The sequence below is a fragment of the Eleutherodactylus coqui genome, chromosome 7 (genome assembly GCF_035609145.1).
Source record: "Eleutherodactylus coqui strain aEleCoq1 chromosome 7, aEleCoq1.hap1, whole genome shotgun sequence".
Lineage (NCBI taxonomy): Eukaryota > Metazoa > Chordata > Amphibia > Anura > Eleutherodactylidae > Eleutherodactylus > Eleutherodactylus coqui.
In genome coordinates, this window is record NC_089843.1 from 155,008,831 (window position 1) to 155,031,408 (window position 22,578).

A 22,578-nucleotide genomic window follows, 5' to 3' on the forward strand; every position below is an offset into this window, starting at 1 on the left:
TAGTGGCGACTGGGAACTGAGTAGCGCGGGGCCGCCGCCGCCATCATGCTTTTGAAAGCCTCCGTTTCCACAAGCCTATACGGCAGCATCTCTAGGCTGATCAATTTTGCAATGTGCACGTTTAACGCTTGAGCGTGCGGGTGCGTGGCGTCGTGCTTGTGCTCAAACTGTGGCGCTAGCGACGTCTGGACGCTACGCTGAGAGACATTGCTGGATGGAGCCGAGGACAGCGGAGGTGAGGGTGTGGGTGCAGGCCAGGAGACGGTAGTGCCTGTGTCCTCAGAGGGGGGTTGGATCTCAGTGGCAGGTTGGGGCACAGGGGGAGAGGCAGTGGTGCAAACCGGAGGCGGTGAACGGGCATCGTCCCACCTTGTGGGGTGCTTGGCCATCATATGCCTGCTGTTGGTGGTGCCTCCCCAGCTGATCTTGGCGCGACAAAGGTTGCACACCACTGTTCGTCGGTCGTCAGGCGTCTCTGTGAAAAACTGCCACACCGTAGAGCACCTTGACCTGTGCAGGGTGGCATGGCGCGAGGGGGCGCTTTGGGAAACAGTTGGTGGATTATTCGGTCTGGCCCTGCCTCTACCCCTGGCCACCGCACTGGCTCGGCCTGTGCCCACACCCTGACTTGGGCCTCCGCGTCCTCGCCCGCGTCCACGTCCTATAGGCCTACCCCTACCCCTCAGCATGGTGTATTACCAGTGATTTGATTTCCCAGGCAGGAAAGAAAGTGGCGCAAGCCTGCAGCCAAAATAGAATTTTTTTCCCTTGTTTTTCAAAGGACAAGCCACACTGCGTGTATTCAATGAATACTACTAAGTTTAAGAACTGTGTTGTGGCCCTGCAAATGTGTCAGAGAACTGCAGTGATGCAAAGTTATTCGCTACAGCAGATCAGGGATTTCCCATGCAGGAAAGAAATTGGCGCAAGCCTGCAGCCAAAATAGAATTTTTTCCCTTGTTTTTCAAAGGGCAAGCCACACTGTGTGTATTCAATGAATACTACTAAGTTTAATAACTGTGTTGTGGCCCTGCAAATGTGTCAGAGAACTGCAGTGATGCAAAGTTATTCGCTACAGCAGATCAGGGATTTCCCATGCAGGAAAAAAATTGGCGCAAACCTGCAGTAAAACGTAGCTGGCTGCGTCTGATTATTTTTAACGTTCTGCACGCAGCACACACGTACCCAGAGCCCTGAGGACTGTCAGAGGCAGGCGAAATAGAATTTTTTCCCTTGTTTTTCAAAGGAAAAGCCACACTGCGTCTATTCAATGAATAATGTATGTCTTCTGGCCCTGCCTACACAATTCTATCCCTGTAGTATTAATGCCGGGTGCAATGGTCTGCACAGCCGGTTTTGAGAAGAAAAAAAAAATATGCAACACTGCTAACAGCAGCCTGGACAGTACTGCACACGGATAGATGTGGCCCTAGAAAGGACCGTTGGGGTTCTTGAAGCCTAACACTCACTGCTAACACTCTCCCTGCCTAACCACCACTTCTGTCCCTATTGCAGGGCGCAATGCTCTGCAGATCCAATTTTGAAAAAAAAATAAAAAAATACAGTGCTAACACAGTACTGCACACTAGTAGATGTGGCCCTGAGAAGGACCGTTGGGGTTCTTGAAGCCTACACTAACTCCTAACGCTCTCCCTACAGCAGCTCCAGCACGATACCACTGTCCCTCAGCTAACTCACAAGGCATCTGAGCAGGGCCGACATCTGATCGCCCCAGCCACTCACAGCAGGTGGGTGGTATAGGGCTTGAACGTCACAGGGGGAAGTTGTAATGCCTTCCCTGTCTTTCAATTGGCCAGAAAAGCGCGCTAACGTCTCAGAGAGGAAACTGAAAGTAACCGGAACACCGCGTGGTACTCGTTACGAGTAACGAGCATCCCGAACACCCTAATATTCGCACGAATATCAAGCTCGGACGAGTACGTTCGCTCATCTCTAATAATTAACGCTTAAAAAAAAAAAAAAAATCAATCTATGGCAGAATTGATCCGTTTTCTCTCCCTGTGATGATTAAAAAAAAGTTTTACAATGTAGTCTATGTAACCAAAAATGGTACCAATAAAAACTACAGTTCGCCACGCAAAAAACAAGCCCTTATACGGCCGCTTCGACAGAAAAAAAAATTTATGGCTTTTGAAAAATGGAGATGAAAACCACCAAAAATTGTTTGGTCCTCAATGTCCTCAAGGGGTTAAAAAGTTGAAAAGTCAATGTAAAAAACAAAAAAACACTCCGGCGCTCTGTATAGAGGTTGATGCAAGTGAAAACACTTCCTGTCCCCATTGGGGCTCATCATCAGAATTCCAAATTCCCTACTAGTATTGGTTTTGGAGTAGGAGGAAACCACGCAGCACGGTTATATGGTTATTTTATTATAATTTACATGTGCTAAATAGAAAGTCTTTACAAAAGTTATAAATACGTTTTGAGAAGCAGTGAGCGGACGCTCCTATCAAAGGCAGCAATATGTGGGTGGCTTCACACAGCATTTTAAAAAAAAATTTTTTTTTTTTTTTAAAAAGGCAAAGCTAGAAGGAGATCTCGAAGTGCTTCCTTTAGGGGTCATTCATGCCGGCACAATTTTCTGCGTTCTGTGCCCAAAATCGTGCTAAATTCAGCATTAAAATCCACGCAGCCCCATTTAGATTTTGATGCAGAATGAAAATGGCCGAAATCACCCTGCAATTCCAGAGCAAAATCTGAAGTTAGTTCTGCGGATTTTGATGTGGAATTCCATCCCAGTGGAAATATTCCACCTCTGTGAAGGGGACCTTAGGCTGCCTTCGCACGGGCGAGAAATTCACGTGATTTTTGAGTGGTGCGAGAAAATGCAGAATTGTGAAACCCCTGCTTTTCAATGACTTCATTCCCATCTGTGAGATTTGGAAATCACTGAATGCTCTATCTTCATGTTTTGCTATTTTTTCTCGCCCAGGTTTCCCTATGAAACCTCAGATTTATTGCATTGCAACACACGAACTTGCAGTATTCGTGCAATGCGTTAACATTAGCAGTACTTGTTGTCTATCGCACCAGGAAAACGCAGGCCGCTGCGATGCACAATGTTTTTCCATCACTGACTCTCAAGCATGGCATGAACAAAAATGTGATATTGCCACGATTTTATCATGCCATTATTGCGCTCTCCAGTGTGAAGGAGCCTTTAGAGTTCTTATTTTTTTAATCCACTTCTTGTTTTGGCTCAAAAAAACTGCAAGTGCGGTTTCCAAAAGAAGTGCTGTGTGAGCCACCATAACAGTTGTTTTAGTTAAAATTGGAATATCTATAAGACTGGCAGAGTTGGCAAACAGGACCTAAAACAATGGTGTCTGCCCACCTACACAAGCAGGATTATGAAAAGGTGCTATAATAGCTTCTAAATACATAATGACTATAGGTAGCCAACAGCCATCTTACTGTACAATGTAATATATGTATGATGTCCTTAACCATACTGGTCATAAATATACGTGCTGTGCGTGTGGGGTTTGTATGGAGGGGGATTCCCTCTTCATACAATGCGGGTGCTGGCTGTATCTCACAGTTGACACCCACCGGTAACTGCCACGATCAGCATTAATGGTCATCGTGGCTGTTAATCCTGTAATTGCCACTGTGAGGCATCCTTCACACAGCCGTATGCATTTATACATTTGCACATACGCGCCATAGAATTGCCACAATCAAGTCACGATCTTAATTAGCGTATTTTACGCCATTCACACGGGCGGCAAAAAAAAATATGCTAAAGTGATGAAAGCCATCAATCGTTGTTAGTCATTCTGAGCACTTTACAATGCTTAATTAGGGCAGCTGTCTTTTCTTAGCGTTGTACGCTGGTTAACTCCCCTCCCCCTGCTTCCATAGAAGTCTATGGGAGCTTCCTGTATACTTCAGCAAAAGATAAGCCGATTAAAGCAAAAAAAAGCCCATGTCCTTAAGGCATTAAGTGTTTTTAGATATCATTTTCATCAACTTCCACGGGCGGAGGAGTCTGTGATATAGCTGAAGCTTGAGGAGCTGCATCATATAGACCGGTTTCAGGAATGGCTGGCATCACCGGATGGCCTACTTCTTGTACAAGAGAGAAGCGTGACACTTCACAGTAGATTGCAAACTTGTCCTCCGACTCTCCGGCTTCATTCTCCAGCAACATCTGAAATTCCCCAAAACGAATCATGCACTTGGGTGGAAGGTCAATCTTATTGAGGTAGTTCAGTTCCAATCCATCAACATAAAGTTTGGTTTTCTTGCTGAGGTTTTTTATCTCAAAGGACATGGTGGAGCTATTCAAGGGCTTGAAGAACTGCAAGGCAAACTGCATCCGGGAGACTTTAGTATGGAGCAACTGGAACTTACAGCTAATAACATCCCGCCCAAACAGAACCACTTCCTCCGCATTAAGCTCTTGTCTTTTGCACAAATCAATGGCGCTAAATATTCTTCCGCCGTGCTGGTGAGGATTGTACATTTTCACGTGCAAACATGTGAGAGTCTGTTCTGTGTCCACATCGTTATCACCATGTGCGGAGGCCATTCCTACAAGAAAGTGATAAAACCAATAATGTGATTCATAGATTACTGTAATTACACAAGCCTGTTTTATGAAGCGGTTTATCTCAATAATTAAGAGTACAGCAGTTCAGATATTAACTTGGAAAACAGTTGATATTGCCATACCGAGTCCCGAATCATTCTAGGGGTGGTTTCATATCTGCACTGGGACCTCCGGACGGATGATCCGGCTGCAAATACTAGAAGGAAAAGTGCTGCCTACATTGCTTTTCCTTTCCTCCCAGCTGGCCGGTTTTGGGATGAAGTGGGCGAACCACATTATATAGTCAATGGGGTCTGTCCGACGCTGTTTGGTTCCATCCAGACACAGAACCGTTCGACCGCAGGGATTCCCCTTTCCTGCTCCCCGAATGGAACAGACAAGAAGAATCCCAACCGCAGATTTAAAACCACCCTAATACACATTCTGAATAACTAAATACATACAATGTTTTTTATTTAAATGGAGCTAACCAGTGGGAACCCCAAACGATCAGATATTGAGGTCTTATCCTGGAGACAGGCAATCCATTTTTAAAGGCAGATAATCTCTTTAACTCCTCAGATGCTGCAGTCAATAGCAACCGCAGCATCCAAGCTGTTAGACAAAAGAAGGAAGCTCCCTTTATCACCTCTCCATCCCCCCTCAATGACACAGTGTGCCAAGGGGTTGGGAAGGCCCGCCATCATTATCCCCTACCAAAAGTGGGTACTAATGTAGTTAAAGAGCCTTAAACCGCAATTGCTGAAAAAGAATTCCAAACAAGTACACTTGAGCATTGCAGGAAGTGGAGAAGGTTCCTCTTCTACAGAAATAGCTGCTTCAGCTGGATTAGTTTCCTGCAAACACTACTATCACTTCCATAATCCACAGGATACCAGTCACCATGCTGTAGATGATGTGGGAACTTTTACAGCTTTGTTTTTGTAGATACGGCATAAGGTAACTGTCCTATTGATTTTTGGACTAAGTCACAAGTGTCAAACAAGGCCCACAGGCCAAATCCAGCCCGCCACCTCATTTTATGTAGCCCGCCAGCCATGCATTGAACCTTAAAGGGGTTATCCAGGCAGTGTCCACCGGGATACACGCCATTGTGTTGTAAGCTTTTTAGGGTTTTTGCTGAAAATGCAACAAAGAAAAGGTCAGGGAAATCCTTCTAGAAGAGCTGAACTTTATATGGGGGAAATCGGAATCACTGTAAATAATGACAACTATTTAACATGAGTCTTAGGCCACTTCCACATGGGCGACAAAATCATGCGATTTTCTGGCGATGTGACAGAGCTACAAATCGCATGTATGTGAAGCCTATGCTTTCCAATGGGTTCTTTAACAGGAGTGATGTTTTGTAGGCTGCTACATTGCGAGAATACAAAATTGTGGCATGCTCTATACAGCTGCGATTTGCACTGTTTTGTAGCCTATGTTTTCCTATGGAACTTTCCTTTGCCTTGTATCGCATGAAAACGTGGTTTTCGTGCGTTGCAACTTTTACAGTAGGAAATCTTACTGTTTTCCCTAAAATAAGCCCTGGCTGCATGAAAAACAATACATCACCTAAGATGTGCTGTCTGGCTCTGCCACACATCTCCTCTGCATCTCCGGCACTTGTTTGAAGTCCTCTGGCATTGCTTCCTGGTTCGGAGTTTGAAAAACCCCGCCTCCAGGAAGTGCTGCCTCTGATTGGTTCATAGAGTGCCACGGCTCAGCCAATCAGAGCCAGTGCTTAATGAACCAATCACAGCCATTCATTGCTTATAGTCTTGTGAGCTGGGCCATCACCCCTATTGTTTCAAGCTTCACGTTAGTTTAATAGCCTATGCCATGGACTCATTAAGTGTACATTTCCCCCGATTTCTAAAGCATTGTGGTATATGTTGGGGGTATACAAAAAGATACTTTTATAAAATTAAAGGCTGCAGTTGTAAACCTCACCAACTCTGAGCATTTGCTGCAGATATCACCCTTTGCACACCTACCCATGTCTCCACCCAAAGTACCAATGCACCAGTACCCAGCAAATATCTCATGCTATGGATTTAAAATCCACACCGTGTCAATTCTGTACTATGTGGATAAGACTTGTACTGTAAACTGCAGATACTAAGTGTGAAAATAATCCACAGCATTCACACCAGGTGGGAACGTACCCTTAGGGGCCTTTCGCATGGGATGGAATATGCTGTCCCAGAATTCCACACTGCTGACTGTGGATTGTAATGCAAAGTTGTCGGCAGAATTCTGCCATTTTCAATTCCGCAAGTTAGCAGTGTGGATTTTGGTGCCAACTTGATTTGCTTCCGATTTCACCCTTTCAAATCGACAAAAAATTGAAGGGGTTAAAAAAAAATTGCAGCATGACCTATTTTTTTCTGCGTTCTTTGGAACGCATCACCAATTGATTTCAATTGGACCTGAAACGCATCGCATGGTTCTCGCATGCTTTGTGATGTGTACGCGAGTGCGATGCAAGGTTTACCATTGAAATCAACGAGAAACACTTCTGGTCCTCTATGGCACGTGAAACACGAGTGAGAGGATCAGAAATTCAAAGTAGCAACGCAAGGCGGTTTTACCTGAAAAACATCTCGCATCTTCAGGTAAACCGCACGTTGACGAACAGGATATCGGTTTGAGAAACTAGGCTCGATATCACGCTCGCCCGTGTGAAACTAGCCTTATGCTAAAGAGGTGACGGCAGCCTCAGCTGCTTGTTCTCAGCATTGTCTCTGCTAGCAGGGAGTTTTCAGAACATCCCAGCAGTGACACTATCATGGCAGTATGCCAGGCTGCTGCCCACCTGATGGGAAGCTGCTGGGAAATTCCCACAGGATGCAGCCCAAATGGAATGTAGTTTCAGTTTTACTCTTTCTTGAACTGAAGATGCTTTAGGAAAGTGGAAACACAACAGGGTAGAAGTACTAAGCAAAAGCATGCAAGAATTAACACCTTTGTAGCCAGGATCATGTGGGTGGTTACATCCTCACACTCTGGACAAAAAGAGTTTGAAGATTATCATCAATGGGCTGCAAGTGGAATCCTTCTACCAGCGATTCCTCTTATCAGGTCAGAGACTTCTTTCCAGAAGTAGTCTGGTGTCAGATACTGTCTGGTTAAAGTTTTGCAAAAGTATTCTTAGATCCCAACACATTTGGAGAAACTGTGAGAATGTCAAAGATAAAAGGAGGCAATTCCCTTTGAAAAGGATGTAGTTCTTCTTTGGTGGCGAGGCTTGTCAGGGGAGTTATGGAGAGTTAGAGATTATACCTGGGGTTATAAAAGGGAGCAACAAATGTGTCTCCAAAGAGGTTCATGGATGGTGGCCAATGGGGTTAGGAAAGCTTTGCTCAAGCGAGTCCTTATACTCCGACGCCTACAGCAATTGTTTCTTGTCTATTACACAACCTGCACAGAACTGTTTATATAGCATTTATTTACTTTATAGGGAAGTTATCAAGTTTCCTTCTTATTGTTTACATTTTGTAACAAGCCAATCCAACGCTGTATAGTTAACCCTTTGTTTGCATTTCCAACTGTATATTGTCAGGTATCTTGCTTCCTACCTGTGGCCAATTTATACTCAATTACTCCATTGTACAATGTGATTATTTTCTGTTATTTTGAGCCGACAGACTCCTTTCAGAGGGGTTTACCTGAAAGTTTATTGATGAACTATCCTCAGGATGAGATCATCAATGGCTGATGGGCTGGGGTTGGCTGTTCAGCTGTTTGGGCGCCCGCAGATCTCTCTGACCCCTGTGTAGTGGCGCTGATAAGTGAAGGCACAGCTATCTGCTTCCACTCCATACCCTGTGTAGCGGCCAACCTCAGCCGATCAGCTATTGATGACTGATCGGGAGAACAGATCATCAATAAAAGATTGCTGGGAAACCTGGAAAACCCCTTAATAAAAAAGTTACATCATCCTGCAAAAAAAAACCTCAACAAACCCTGTAAGGCTGCATCTACATAAAAGGAAAAAAAGTTCTGCTATGATGAAAATGAAAAAGTACGAGAATGTAAAGAGAGATGAAAACATCATCCTTGTGGGACAACACAGTCATCAAGGGGTTAAAATATAATCATTATGGGGCCCACAGAGCAGGTAAGTGTCCATCACCGCAGAATACACGGGGCCGCACACCGACCGTTTTTTTACGTCCAAGTTTCAGACCAAAAAAAAGTCGGACTGCACTTGTTCCATGCGACTGCAATCTGTATGTGATCGCAGGTAACCATAACAACAGAACGCCCGCCGGTTACATTGTAGCTACAGAGTTCTCACAGCCGGCGGATTAGATAGCCGCAGCCCCGCCGGCGCCCCGTGTGTACAGTACCTGCCTGCTGGGACGCGCCGCTCCTCCTCCCGACACCTCCGTCCAGCCGCCGCCTTATCACTGCTGCCTGCAGCCGCCGCCCTCTCCCGTCACACGGCTCCCGCCCGCCCTCCGGCCTGCAGTCAGGGACAGACCGGGGCTCCGCTGCCGGCAGCTAATAGTATGTACAGCGGTCTATGTCTGAGCTCTCCCGGCCGACACTCCTCCCCGCCAGCACTAACACTTCACTGCAGGAATTTCCCGACGTCACGTGTGCGAGGGAGACCCGCACTGCCAACACTACTCCACAGGGAGGAGGAGGGCTGCTACTAACGAGTAATGTTGTATCACTTCTTAGTACTAGTAGAGTTGTACTTTATAGTATATTGGTTCTATTCCTATCCCTACTTATAACATCTTTTTGTGTTGCTTGTATTATATCCACTTAGTAAGGTCACAATTACTTCTTAGGGTGGATCACAATTGCGCTGGGAGCAGGAAAGGGGAATCCTCGCAGCCGAACGGTTCCGTCGCTGGACGGAACCAAACCGCATTAGATGGGCTCCATTGACTGTAATGGGGTCCACCCGCTCCTTGCCCAGTTTCGGGACAGAAGAAAAAAATCGCTGCCTGCAGGGCTTCTTCTTCTGGTATTTTCAGCCGGATCTGCGATGGAATTATCGGCCGGATGTTCCGCCGCCGATATGAAACTAACCCTATTGCTGCTAACACCCACATTAGGCCTCCTGTCCACGGCTGCATTGATAAAGCACTGTCGGTCTCCCCACAGTGTTGTACCGATATATGTAAATAGCAGGTCTGCCAGCAGAGACCGTGTATTGCGGAGAGTGTACTGCGCATGCCGCGTATGCATTGCATACGCTGCCTATACAAATGTATAGGGCTCACTGAGTGGTACGCAGAGAAATAGAGCATGCGACAATGTATTTCCTGTGTGTATCTACACCCTCATATGCATGGATCAATGAAAGTCCATTGACTCCGTTCATCGTATATAACGCAGCTGTGCAACGCACATGTAATACACAGTTAAAAAACAGCCGTGGACGTTAGCCCTGAGGATTCAGTTCAGCGTTTGTCTCTCTGTTCCGTTTTTGGAGAAAAACTGAAACAAAATGGAAAAAAAGCTGCCCTGTTTTTTTCCCTATTGAAAGCTCACTATAACATCATGTATTTTTGTCAGCCATTAAAAGCTACCATATCTACAAGATGACTTGGTTTCTCTCACTGAGAACAATCACACAGTTTCTAATGGATTAGCTCACGTTATGTGGCCGAAGTATGAGGGTCTCTGGTTCATAATTTTGCCCTCTAATGAAAGCTTGGTTTGATGCGTTCTGAGACTGTTTTGTTCGTGATTTTGGCGGTCCAAGGAATTCGTAGGAGTTTTCTGCAGCACCAAAGTTCAAAGTCATCAATCTTCCTCTGGTCCATTTTCTTCTGTGTTCAACTTTTCACTGTTGTGATTTTGGGAATTCTTTTTTGTCTTTCTGTATTCTGAGGGGGTTCGCCATCTATGTTCTTCCCTTTGGGCTTCCCCTTGCTAAGTGAGTATCTAGCCTACTTGATATGATTCTCTGTGACATTGCTATTTTCATCCTCTTAAGCGCCCATGACCCGGTTTCTTGTTTACATATTTGGTATTGTAGTATTTGTAGCAACCTGAACTATGAAATTATCATATTTATCCTGCCAAAGTAGATGTTTTTTTATTGCCTTCCAAAACAAGTTTTAAAAAGCAATTGAAAAAAGTCATATGTACCCAAAATGTGTACCAATAAAAAGTATAGTTCGCCCAGCAATAACAAGCCGTAATACATTTGTCTACGAAAAAAAATAAAAAGTTATAGGTCTTTAAATGAGGCGATGCAAAGCGAGTTATCTTTTTAAAATGTGTCATTTATTGTGCAAATCTAGTAAAACTTGAAGAAAACAAACCATATAAACTTGCTATCGCTGTAATTGTATCAACACATAAAGTAAAGTTCTGGTATTACTCCACACTGTGAATGCTGTACAGGAAAAAAAATATGCCAGAATTGCTTATTTTATTCATTCACCTTGCAAAAAAAAAAAATAAATAAAAAAGGGATAGAAAAGTTGTAAGTTATCAAGCAAAAAAGACAAATAACAAAACTCCATTAAAAGAAAAATTACAAAAAGTTATAACTCTTGGAAGGCGATTAGAGATGAGCAAGCACCAAAATGCTCGGGTGCTCGTTACTCGGGACGAAATTATCGCGATGCTCGAGGGTTCGTTTCGAGTAACGAACCCCATTGAAGTCAATGGGCGACCCGAGCATTTTTGTATATCGCCGATGCTCGCTAAGGTTTTCATGTGTGAAAATCTGGGCAATTCAAGAAAGTGATGGGAACGATACAGCAACGGATAGGGCAGGCGAGGGGCTACATGGTGGGCTGCATCTCAAGTTCCCAGGTCCCACTATTAAGCCACAATAGCGGCAAGAGTGGCCCCCCCCCCTCCCAACAATTTTTACTTCTGAAAAGCCCTCATTAGCAATGCATACCTTAGCTAAGCACCACACTACTTCCAACAAAGAACAATCACTGCCTGCATGACACTCCGCTGCCACTTCTCCTGGGTTACATGCTGCCCAACCCCCACCCCCCCCTCACCCCGCACGACGCAGTGTCCACAGCGCACACCAAAGTGTCCCTGCGCAGTCTTCAGCTGCACTCATGCCACACCACCCTCATGTCTATTTATAAGTGCGTCTGCCATGAGGAGGAACCGCAGGCACACACTGCAGAGGGTTGGCACGGCTAGGCAGCGACCCTTTTTAAAAGGGGCGAGGAGATAGCCCACAATGCTGTACAGAAGCAATGAGAAATATAATCCTGTGCCACCGCCATCAGGAGCTGCACACGTGGGCATAGCAATGGGGAACCTATGTGCCACACACTATTCATTCTGTCAAGGTGTCTGCATGCCCCAGTCAGACTGCGGTTTTTTATAAATAGTCACAGGCAGGTACAACTCCGCAATGGGAATTCCGTGTGCACCCACAGCATGGGTGGCTCCCTGGAACCCACCGGCTGTACATTAATGTCATGTTTAATGCAAGTGGGCTTTGGCCCACACTGCATGCCCCAGTCAGACTGGGGTTCTTTAGAAGTGGACACATGCAGTTACAACTCCGTGTGGACCCACGGCATGGGTGGCTCCCTGGAACCCACCGGCGGTACATAAATATATCCCATTGCAGTGCCCAACACAGCTGATGTAACGTCAGCTGTAATGCAGGTGGGCTAAAAATTAATTGGATTACACTGTAGGCGAGGGCCCCCAAAAATTGGTGTACCAACAGTACTAATGTACCTGAGAAAAATTGCCCATGCCCAACCAAGAGGGCAGGTGAAACCCATTAATCGCTTTGGTTAATGTGGCTTAATTGGTAACTAGGCCTGGAGGCAGCCCAGTTAAAATAAAAATTGGTTCAGGTGAAAGTTTCAACGCTTTAATGAGCATTGAAACGTATAAAAATTGTTTACAAAAATTATATGACTGAGCCTTGTGGGCCTAAGAAAAATTGCCCGTTCGGCGTGATTATGTGAGGTTTCAGGAGGAGGAGCAGGAGGAGGAGGAGGAATATTATACACAGATTGATGAAGCAAAAATGTCCCCGTTTTTGATGGTGATAGAGAACGATGCCTCCATCCGCGGGCGCAGCCTACGTATTGTTTAGGTATCGCTGCTGTCCGCTGGTGAAGAAGAGAAGTCTGGGGAAATCCAGGCTTTGTTCATCTTGATGAGTGTTAGCCTGTCGGCACTGTCGGTTGACAGGCGGGTACGCTTATCCGTGATGATTCCCCCAGCCGCACTAAACACCCTCTCTGACAAGACGCTAGCCGCAGGACAAGCAAGCACCTCCAGGGCATACAGCGCGAGTTCAGGCCACGTGTCCAGCTTCGACACCCAGTAGTTGTAGGGGGCAGAGGCGTCACAGAGGACGGTCGTGCGATCGGCTACGTACTCCCTCACCATCCTTTTACAGTGCTCCCGCCAACTCAGCCTTGACTGGGGACCGGTGACACAGTCTTGCTGGGGAGCCAGAAAGCTGGCAAAGGCCTTGGAGAATGTTCCCCTGCCTGCGCTGTACATGCTGCCTGATCTCTGCGCCTCCCCTGCTACCTGGCCCTCGGAACTGCGCCTTCTGCCACTAGCGCTGTCGGATGGGAAGTTTACCATCAGTTTGTCCACCAGCGCCCTGTGGTATAGCATCATTCTGGAACCCCTTTCCTCTTCGGGAATGAGAGTGGAAAGGTTCTCCTTATACCGTGGGTCGAGCAGTGTGTACACCCAGTAATCCGTAGTGGCCAGAATGCGTGTAACGCGAGGGTCACGAGAAAGGCATCCTAACATGAAGTCAGCCATGTGTGCCAGGGTACCTGTACGCAACACATGGCTGTCCTCACTAGGAAGATCACTTTCAGGATCCTCCTCCTCCTCCTCCGGCCATACACGCTGAAAGGATGACAGGCAAGCAGCATCTGTCCCCTCAGCAGTGGGCCAAGCTGTCTCTTCCTCCTCCTCCTCCTCATTCTCCTCCCCCTCCTCCTCCTCCTCAACGCGCTGAGATATAGACATGAGGGTGCTCTGACTATCCAGCGACATACTGTCTTCCCACGCCTCCGTTTCCGAGTGCAAAGCATCTGCCTTTATGCTTTTCAGGGAACTTCTCAAGAGGCATAGCAGAGGAATGGTGACGCTAATGATTGCAGCATCCTCGCTCACCATCTGGGTAGACTCCTCAAAGTTTCCAAGGACCTGGCAGATGTCTGCCAACCAGGCCCACTCTTCTGTAAAGAATTGAGGAGGCTGACTCCCACTACGCCGCCCATGTTGGAGTTGGTATTCCACAATAGCTCTACGCTGCTCATAGAGCCTGGCCAACATGTGGAGCGTAGAGTTCCACCGTGTGGGCACGTCGCACAGCAATCGGTGCACTGGCAGATTAAACCGATGTTGCAGGGTCCGCAGGGTGGCAGCGTCCGTCTTGGAGTTGCGGAAATGTGCGCTGACCCGGCGCACCTTTCCGAGCAGGTATGACAAGTGTGGGTAGCTTTTCAGAAAGCGCTGAACCACCAAATTAAAGACATGGGCCAGGCATGGCACGTGCGTGAGGCTGCCGAGCTGCAGAGCCTCCACCAGGTTATCCTTGTCCACGTGTCTGTTGTTAAGTGGACCTTGGCAGTAACCGCGTTGGTGAGGGCGCGTACAATGTTGCGGGAGACGTGGTCGTGCAGGGCTGGGACGGCACATCGGGAAAAGTAGTGGCAACTGGCAACCGAATAGCGCGGGGCCGCCGCCGCCGCCATCATGCTTTTGAAAGCCTCCGTTTCCACAAGCCTATATGGCAGCATCTCCAGGCTGATCAATTTGGCAATGTGCACGTTTAACGCTTGAGCGTGCGGGTGCGTGGCGGCTTACTTGCGCTCAAACAGTTGCGCTAGCGACGTCTGGACGCTGCGCTGAGAGACATTGCTGGATGGGGCCGAGGACAGCGGAGGTGAGGGTGTGGGTGCAGGCCAGGAGACGGTAGTGCCTGTGTCCTCAGAGGGGGGTTGGATCTCAGTGGCAGGTTGGGGCACAGGGGGAGAGGCAGTGGTGCAAACCGGAGGCGGTGAACGGTCTTCGTCCCACCTTGTTGGGTGCTTGGCCATCATATGTCTGCGCATGCTGGTGGTGGTGGCTCCCCAGCTGATCTTGGCGCGACAAAGGTTGCACACCACTGTTCGTCGGTCGTCAGGCGTCTCTGTGAAAAACTGCCACACCGTAGAGCACCATGACCTCTGCAGGGTGGCATGGCGCAAGGGGGCGCTTTGGGAAACAGTTGGTGGATTATTCGGTCTGGCCCTGCCTCTACCCCTGGCCACCGCACTGGCTCGGCCTGTGCCCACACCCTGACTTGGGCCTCCGCGTCCTCGCCCGCGTCCACGTCCTCTAGGCCTACCCCTACCCCTCAGCATGGGGTATTACCAGTAGTGCAGAAACAGAACGCTGTAATTAAATGTGCCGCTTATTGGCCTGTGGTTGGAGGCTGACTTCGCTTATGGAACGCCAGGAAATAATTTTGCGCAAGCCTGCTGTAACACTTAGCTGGCTGCGTATGAATTAGGAGGACAACTACACCCAGCACAGACCCAGAACACTGAGGACACTCACAGGCAGCCCAAATAGATTTTTTTTCCCCAAATGTTTTTGCAAAGGCCCACTGCCTATATTCAATAAATATGTCTTCTGTCCCTGCCTCACAATATATGTCTTCTGTCCCTGCCTCACAATATATGTCTTCTGTCCCTGCCTCACAATATATGTCTTCTGTCCCTGCCTCACAATATATGTCTTCTGTCCCTGCCTCACAATATATGTCTTCTGTCCCTGCCTCACAATATATGTCTTCTGTCCCTGCCTCACCACCACTACTGGCCCTGGAGTATGTATAATTACTGCAGGGCGCAATGCTCTGCACAGCCGATATACAAAAAAAAAAAAAAAGTGCAACACTGCAAAAAGCAGCCTCCACAGTACTGCACACGGTTAGATGTGGCCCTAAGAAGGACCGTTGGGGTTCTTGAAGCCTAAAATAACTCCTAACGCTCTCCCTATAGCAGCTCCGGCACCAGCAGCACTGTCCCTGATCTCTGTCAGAATGCATCTGTGGCGAGCCGCGGGAGGGGCCGATTTATATACTCGGGTGACACCTGATCTCGCCAGCCACTCACTGCAGGGGGGTGGTATAGGGCTTGAACGTCGCAGGGGGAAGTTGTAATGCCTTCCCTGTCTTTCTATTGGCCAGAAAAGCGCGCGAACGTCGCAGAGATGAAAGTGAAAGTAACCCGAACATCGCGTGGTGCTCGCCTCTAGTAACGAGCATCTCGAACACGCTAATACTCGAACGAGTATCAAGCTCGGACGAGTACGTTCGCTCATCTCTAAATGCGATGCAAAAACATTTTTTTTTTGTTTCAATGATTTTTATTAAATTTTATAGCAGAGTGCAACAAATGAGATAATTATCTTTCATGTACAAGGATATATAAACATTGTATATCATGTGGTATACAGAATCGATTGTGCAGTAGTCAAGAATCAAATTAAAATCTATAAAATATATAAACTAGGAAAAAAAAGAGAAAGCATATAAATATAAAAGTAGTTACCAGGTTTGTAATAGTGGCATGATCAGTGTTTCACGCACTTGCCAATTCGCCCCTAATGACTTGAAGGCTTATCCTTGGGATGGGGTCATAATCCACTAACTACACAGTAGGCGCTGGATGACTATTCTCTCCACTCATATATACAGTTTCACCTATACTGGGGACATATGAGCTTTTGGGTGAATGCATACGGCCGGTCAGATTCCGGATTGAGATTCTCACATCAGGATGCGACCCGTGCCCCTGCAATGACCTCTCGCTTACCCGTCCGGCGTCTTCTCTCTCTGGTCAGCAATTACACTGCAGTGCGAGCCTCTGCATGGTTTGCACTGAAATAGGACATGCTGCAATTTTGTTACCATGTGTGGTCAAATCGTGGCTGTCTGCATAGGATTGCATAATCTGATGCAATCCTATGGCAGCGTGCAACAGCAAAAATTCTGTGTGAAATTTCTGCCCGTGTGCATTCAGCCTTTCCAATATCTCAATATGACAAGACAGGATCAACTTAGTATCTTGAAACATAGTATCCAAAGCTCCGGAGGGATTGCGTGTGAGCCAATATTTAACAAGGCTAAAGGCCCATTTAGACATAACGATAATCGCTCAAGCGACTTTTGAGCAATCGTCGTTGTGTCATTTACAGCGCAAGATGATCGCTCAAGATGAGTGATCACCTTGCGCTGCCAGCGGATGATGCAGAAAACAAGTGGGTTGTCCCCGCTTCTCTTCTGCATCCAGCTGTTCCCGTGCTCCGAGCGCCCGGCTCTTATACAGCCGAGCACCCAGAGCGGAGGATGCAGAAGACAAGCGGAGTGTCCCCGCTTGTGTTCTGCATACAGCTGTTTCCCTGTTCGGAGCTCCCTGCTGTTATACAGCCGAGGGCTTGGAGCGGAGGATGGATAAGTCAAGCGGGGTGTCCCCGCTTGTCTTCTGCATCCAGCTGTTTTCTGCATGGAGCACCGGGCTGTTATACAGCCGAGCGCTCCGTGCCAGGTATGGAGAACAGAGCTGGACCGCTCTGTTCTTCATACCTGGCTATCATCAAGGAGCGGGATACAGCTGAAACAATAGTATCAGCTGTATCCCGCTGTGAATCCCTGATGAGGCTCATCGTTGCAGAGTACGTGTCTTGTATTTGTGCTATCTGTCTAAAGAAAGGCATAGGTCTGGTCATGGGGTCTGGTAATTGCTGTATGAGCGACATATGCTCTTGTGGAGTCCATGGTCTATATTTGACTTTTTGTGATGTTGCATCATATCGGCTCCTTCTGCCTTCCCCCTGTTTTACATCTACTCCTGTACCACCCTCTGCTCCCTGCATCTCCTCCTTGTCCTCTTCCTGATGCTTCCACTCATTAGCCTTGGATCTAGTGAGCATAGGCATAACTGGTTTGTGCCGAGGAGCTCCGCAAGCAGGGCAGCTCTCTCTCCAATCCGGGTTTTGTTGTCCACAATGTCAGCAGGTCCATCCCTCTGGTCCAATGTTTGACCTTGGAGTGGATGGCTTGGCGTAGGGTGGGGGAGGAGGAACCGGTTGGAATTGAAATGAAGGAGGGGGTGGAGGTGGAAGAGGGAACTGACCCGGCAATGGGGGAGCATATAAACCTGTCCCTTGAATCCTTTCCTATTTCATTTTCAGCCATCGAACAGTATATATTTCATATACCACTGTGATAGACATGATGATTAGTCAGTGTAAAATGTCTATTGATTTGTACTAAACTAGATGCATTACGCAGCTGTAGTGACTTTAACTCTTAGAGGCTAATGACTGCATAATTTCATTATAGTAATTGCCAGACAATGGCATGGTGAAAAGATGTGTGTTTTGTGACTTCAGCCTAATGTGGAACTCTGCTGCATAAGGAAAGAGTTAAATCACAGTGTTATATGTTATTGCTTGTGTTCATCTTGAGTGTTTTCCCAGTCCTTCCCCATCCCCCACACAGAATCTTCTTCAACAAAGAGATACTTACTTTCAGTTTCAGTTTTGGCCACATGTTGTTAAGACAAAGGCTCCTATGTAGACCGGACTTGAGAGAGGGGGAGGCGGGGAATTCTATATAACCCAGCAAATGAGAATCCTATATGTTACTGATGTAATCTGTTGCACGCCCATTAAAGGGCAGGTGTTATGTCTTGTAATAAAAAAGGCTGTTTGGACGTTCCTGCCCAGAGAGCCATTTTGGATATGAGACTGATAACTTGTGTCTGATCTGGTCGATGATGTGTGCACACTATACAATTTGGAAGCTACAGAATACCCCGAAACCTGCTGGAGAAAACCATATTCCAGCTCACCACAACATGACTCACATACGGGCCCTTCGCACCCATACAAAAATTCACAAAAAAATTACAGATCCCCTTTTATGATAGGACCAACAAATATATGACACTCTACTTCTCTTGTGTAGGAAAATATAACCAATTCTTAATTCACATTTCTTTGCAGGGACAAGTAGGCCCTCTACAGCACAGTATCCCAGCTTTGGACTTATCTCCTATAGAACACAGAAACTACTCCAGACAAATAGCAGAACTGTATAACAGGTTCCACTGCCTATAACCATCTTCTATTATGTGCAAATAGCCTGGGCTGTGGGTCTATTTAAAATTAACCTAGAGCATAATATATTTGCCCCACCTTACAAAACTGCAAATTCACATTCCATAGGGTTTTATTCATTCATATACGGACTGATAAGTATATCATGTGAAGTAGAAACTGGGATTGTATTTACTGCACATAGGACTGCTGACAGTGAACAAAACACATATATAAGAAAAACTTATGTACCACGGTTTTTACATGCTTTGTCCATTATAGGTTATCCAATGACAAACACAATACAACTTATGCCCATTTCCACTCACATACTTATATTCATAACTTCAGTTAGCCACTATTATCACTGTTAAACCTTCTTCTATATCTTTACTTGCCTTTTTCCAACTATTCAACATTTCCCGTAATCCATTATTTTTAACCCATCCAGCATGACTTTCTGCAAACCTATCCCAGTGCTGGGGGTCTAATACTCCTGTGCCTTCATATCCTTTACTTACTGCATCCCTGCCTTCTCTTTGTTTCACTATTTCCCTTGCAGTCTTCCATACCTTATCCTTTTTACCAGCAGTATTGCTCATGGCTGGCGGCTTATGTACACCAAGAGGCTTATTATTTTTATTCTTTCACACACGTAAAACAATCCCCTGGCCATTGAGATATACAAACGGAACCGCAGGGGGCCCTGTCCAGAATCGTGGCCTTGTTAGGGACTCCTTTCAGCGTCACTGATCGGGTTCCTGTTAACACGGGACACAGAGATTTATATTTGAACCTCGGAGTTCAGGTTGTGTCGATCAGGTCAACTCATCTCAATCACTCACTCACTCATAAACAGGCACACATAAAGACAAAAACATTTGCATGTCAGTTCCTTCTTTTAAGTGTCAGTACTGTCTGTAAGTGTCGGTATTTCCCCCACCCTGCTTATTTCCCCCCCCCCCCCCCGTCTCTACTACTTCTCTTATACCTATAAGGCCTCCTTCACACGGGTGACACCACATCGCTTCGAGAAAATCCCAGCAATATCGCATCGCTGCATCGTGCGATATCGCTGCGATTTTCTCGAAGCAATACCACGATTTTGTAGCGATACAAAGTCGTATGTGACGCTACAAAAATCGCACAACTTTGTAGCATCATCTGTGAGGATTTTCTTGGGGGAGGGGGGGGGAGTGGTGTGCTTGAAATATAAGCCCTACCCCGAAAATAAGCTGTAACTAAAGGAGAAAAATAAAGTATACATCACCTCTTCCGTGCTGTCCAGGGCGCCGCCGCAGCTTCTCCACAGGTCAAGGCACTGATCTTCATCTTCTGGCCGGGGATTGAAAAATCCCTGGCTGCTTGAAGCGCTGGCTGTGATTGGCTGACACTTAGCCAATCACAGCCAGTGCTCGAAGAATGGCTGTGATTGATTTAAACATTGCCATTCATCGAGCACTTGCTGTGATTGGCTAAGTGTCAGCCAATTACAGCCTGCGCTTCCAGGAGGTGGGGATTTTTCAATCCCCGGCCAAAAGAGAAGATGATCAGTGCCGGGACCTGGGGAGAAGTTGCGGCCGAGCTGACAGCTCGTCTAAGGTGATGTATGTGTGGGGTTTTTTTTCCGGCAGTTAGGGCTTAGATTATAGCTTTGACAGTAGCATTTGCTACTGTCAAAGTTGCATCACATCGTATGCAAACTGCATTTTCATGCGGTGTGATGCAACAGAGAGGAAGGCTCCATAGGGAAACATGGGCTACAAAACCTCGCGTGTCGTGGGCATATCGCCGGGCCTGCGAGGTTTGTGTGTCGTTTTGTAGCATGCTGCAAAACATCTCATGTGTGAAAGAACCCATAGGAAACCATTGGCTTCTCATACATGCGATTTGTAGCATTGTAGCAATGCTATAAATTCGTGCAACTTTGTCGCCTGTGTGAAGGAGGCCTAAGAGGCTCCCATCAGGGATTTTATCCCCCGAATACTTTAGGCTTCCCTGGTACAACGTATACAATGCCTTCCAGAGATCGGCAAGAGGGTTTCATATTCTGTAAACTGACCACGCAAAGTAACAAATAAAGAAAATAATAGTTAAAGAACACCCGCACAGCATATTCAGCCCACCATATGGATTTTTAAAAGCTTGAAGATTTAAAGGAGGCATGCACTTCTTACCCCTCGGATAGGAAAGGAGCAGCCAGGAAACACGGATAGATTGTGGCAAGATAAAGCCTTACCTTACTGCGCAGTTTTTGTCAAACTGTGGTTCCGAGTGGCTCCTTGTCACATCTGGGTCCGGGGGCTCCAAGGTGTAGATGGTCCTCTTGTTCCTTCAAGCCCCAAGTTTCTTGGGCACCAATTAGTGTTAGGGAAATTCAATGTTCCGTCAATATGCTGTGAGGCTCCAAATCAGAGGTGGTTATGGCGGCTGCCGTGAGAAAGCAATGGACACAGACATCATGACCATGTCTTAAAGCAATCTCCCTTTATTACAAAACATCTTTCTTTATATAGTATTATAGGAGTATATGAGAGTGGTCTGTTGTCAATAAGTGTACATTTCAGTCAGTCATGTGCTTTTACATAGATGGCAGTTAAACATTGACATTGTCTTTACTGGACACTATTGCACACTGACCTTTGAGCAGTGTAACAGAAGATAAAGAAGAATGTAAGATATATATTTTTACTAAGTACTATTATCTATTTCTAATTCCTGTAACAATGCAATCTTGCCGTGCAAACAACACATGAATGTACAAGCGTATATCAAAAATGTTCATAGGAGACAGAATTAAAAATGTGTATATGTTTTAGGCCAATAGCCTTCAGAAGCGTATATCAAAGATGTTCATAGGAGACAGGATGAAATATGTTTTATTTTCTCTCCTCTAAATTGCATTAATTCCTGAAAAGAAACTGTGGGGTCAAAATACTAATGACATCACTCAGTGAATACATTAAGGGGTGTAGTTTTGAAAATGGGGTCATTTGTGGGGGTATCTATCATTCTGACACCTATGAGCCTTTGTAATCTTGGTTTGGTGCAGGAAAACAAAGTGTTCCTAAAAATGTTAATAATTAATGTTAAATTTGTACGTCCACTAAATAGGTTAAAAAAAACCCAAAGTGTTTCCAATGTGCGCCCAGAATAAAGTAAACAGATGAAAATATATATCTTATCAAAGATTTCCATGTTATGTTTGCACATATTGGAGATATTGCAGTTGGAAATTTGAAAAAAATGACGTTTTATTTCAAACTTTTCCTAATTTTGGCGCTTTTCATAAATATACACAAATTCTATCGGTCTATCTTTTTCCGCCTAAATGAAGTACAATATGTGGCGAAAAAAATGATGTCAGAAACACTTGGATATGCAAAACCTTTACGGTGTTATTCCATGTTAAAGTGACACATGTCAGATTTCCAAAATTTGGCCCGATCATTAACCCCTTGAGTGGCAGGCCCGGAAATTTTCCAGGCTATGTATCACTATGGGAGCTGCAGAGCACAATGCCACAAGCTGTGACAGTGTGCTCTGCCTGCACAGACCCACAGAGAACAAGGCAAGGGCTTTGAAAAACCAGCAGAAGATATTGCCGGCATATCGGCAATGTCCTGCTTTGTTTACAGGTTGCCATAGAGACCATCGGCTTCTCAGAAGCAAGCCGATGGTCTCTGTGACAGGGAGAGCTTGGTGCTTGGCTATCAGAGGACAGCTAGGTACCAGCTCTTAAAGCAGAGATCAGAGAAAACCTCCGATCTCTGCTGTGTTAACCCTTTACATGCTGCAGTCTATGTGACTGCAGCATGTAAAGGGCTGTCACCATCAGACCCCCGGAATGTGATCAGGGGGTCCTGATGGGTCCCTGTGGAAGTCCCCTAAAGGGACAAAAAATAAAAAAAAAAAGTTTAAAAAAAAAA

At 46.1% G+C, this 22,578-nt stretch overlaps 2 protein-coding genes across 6 annotated transcripts in view; one reads left to right on the forward strand and one right to left on the reverse strand.

The window, feature by feature from the left end:
* Nucleotides 1-2,372: 2,372 nt before the first annotated feature.
* Nucleotides 2,373-9,165, reverse strand: TIFA (TRAF interacting protein with forkhead associated domain). Of its 2 annotated transcripts, none has more exons than XM_066573853.1 (2): nt 8,918-9,165; nt 2,373-4,557 (listed from the first exon to the last, which is right to left on the reverse strand). In XM_066573853.1, the coding sequence occupies exon 2, from the start codon at nt 4,553-4,555 to the stop codon at nt 3,974-3,976; it is 582 nt and encodes a 193-aa protein (XP_066429950.1). In that variant the 5' UTR covers nt 4,556-4,557; nt 8,918-9,165; the 3' UTR covers nt 2,373-3,973. The 2 variants fall into 2 exon arrangements, with proteins under 2 accessions (XP_066429950.1, XP_066429949.1); XM_066573852.1 differs by having other exon boundaries at nt 8,914-9,163.
* The window catches only part of ALPK1 (alpha kinase 1), a 119,068-nt gene continuing 105,492 nt past the window's right edge, over nt 9,003-22,578 (forward strand). For 3 of the 4 annotated variants that reach the window (XM_066573842.1, XM_066573846.1, XM_066573844.1), the window contains exon 1: nt 9,003-9,073. The gene's annotated coding sequence lies outside the window, so the exon portion shown is untranslated. Of the gene's footprint in view, nt 9,229-22,578 lie in introns of all 4 variants that reach the window. The other variant, XM_066573843.1, reaches the window with a different exon arrangement.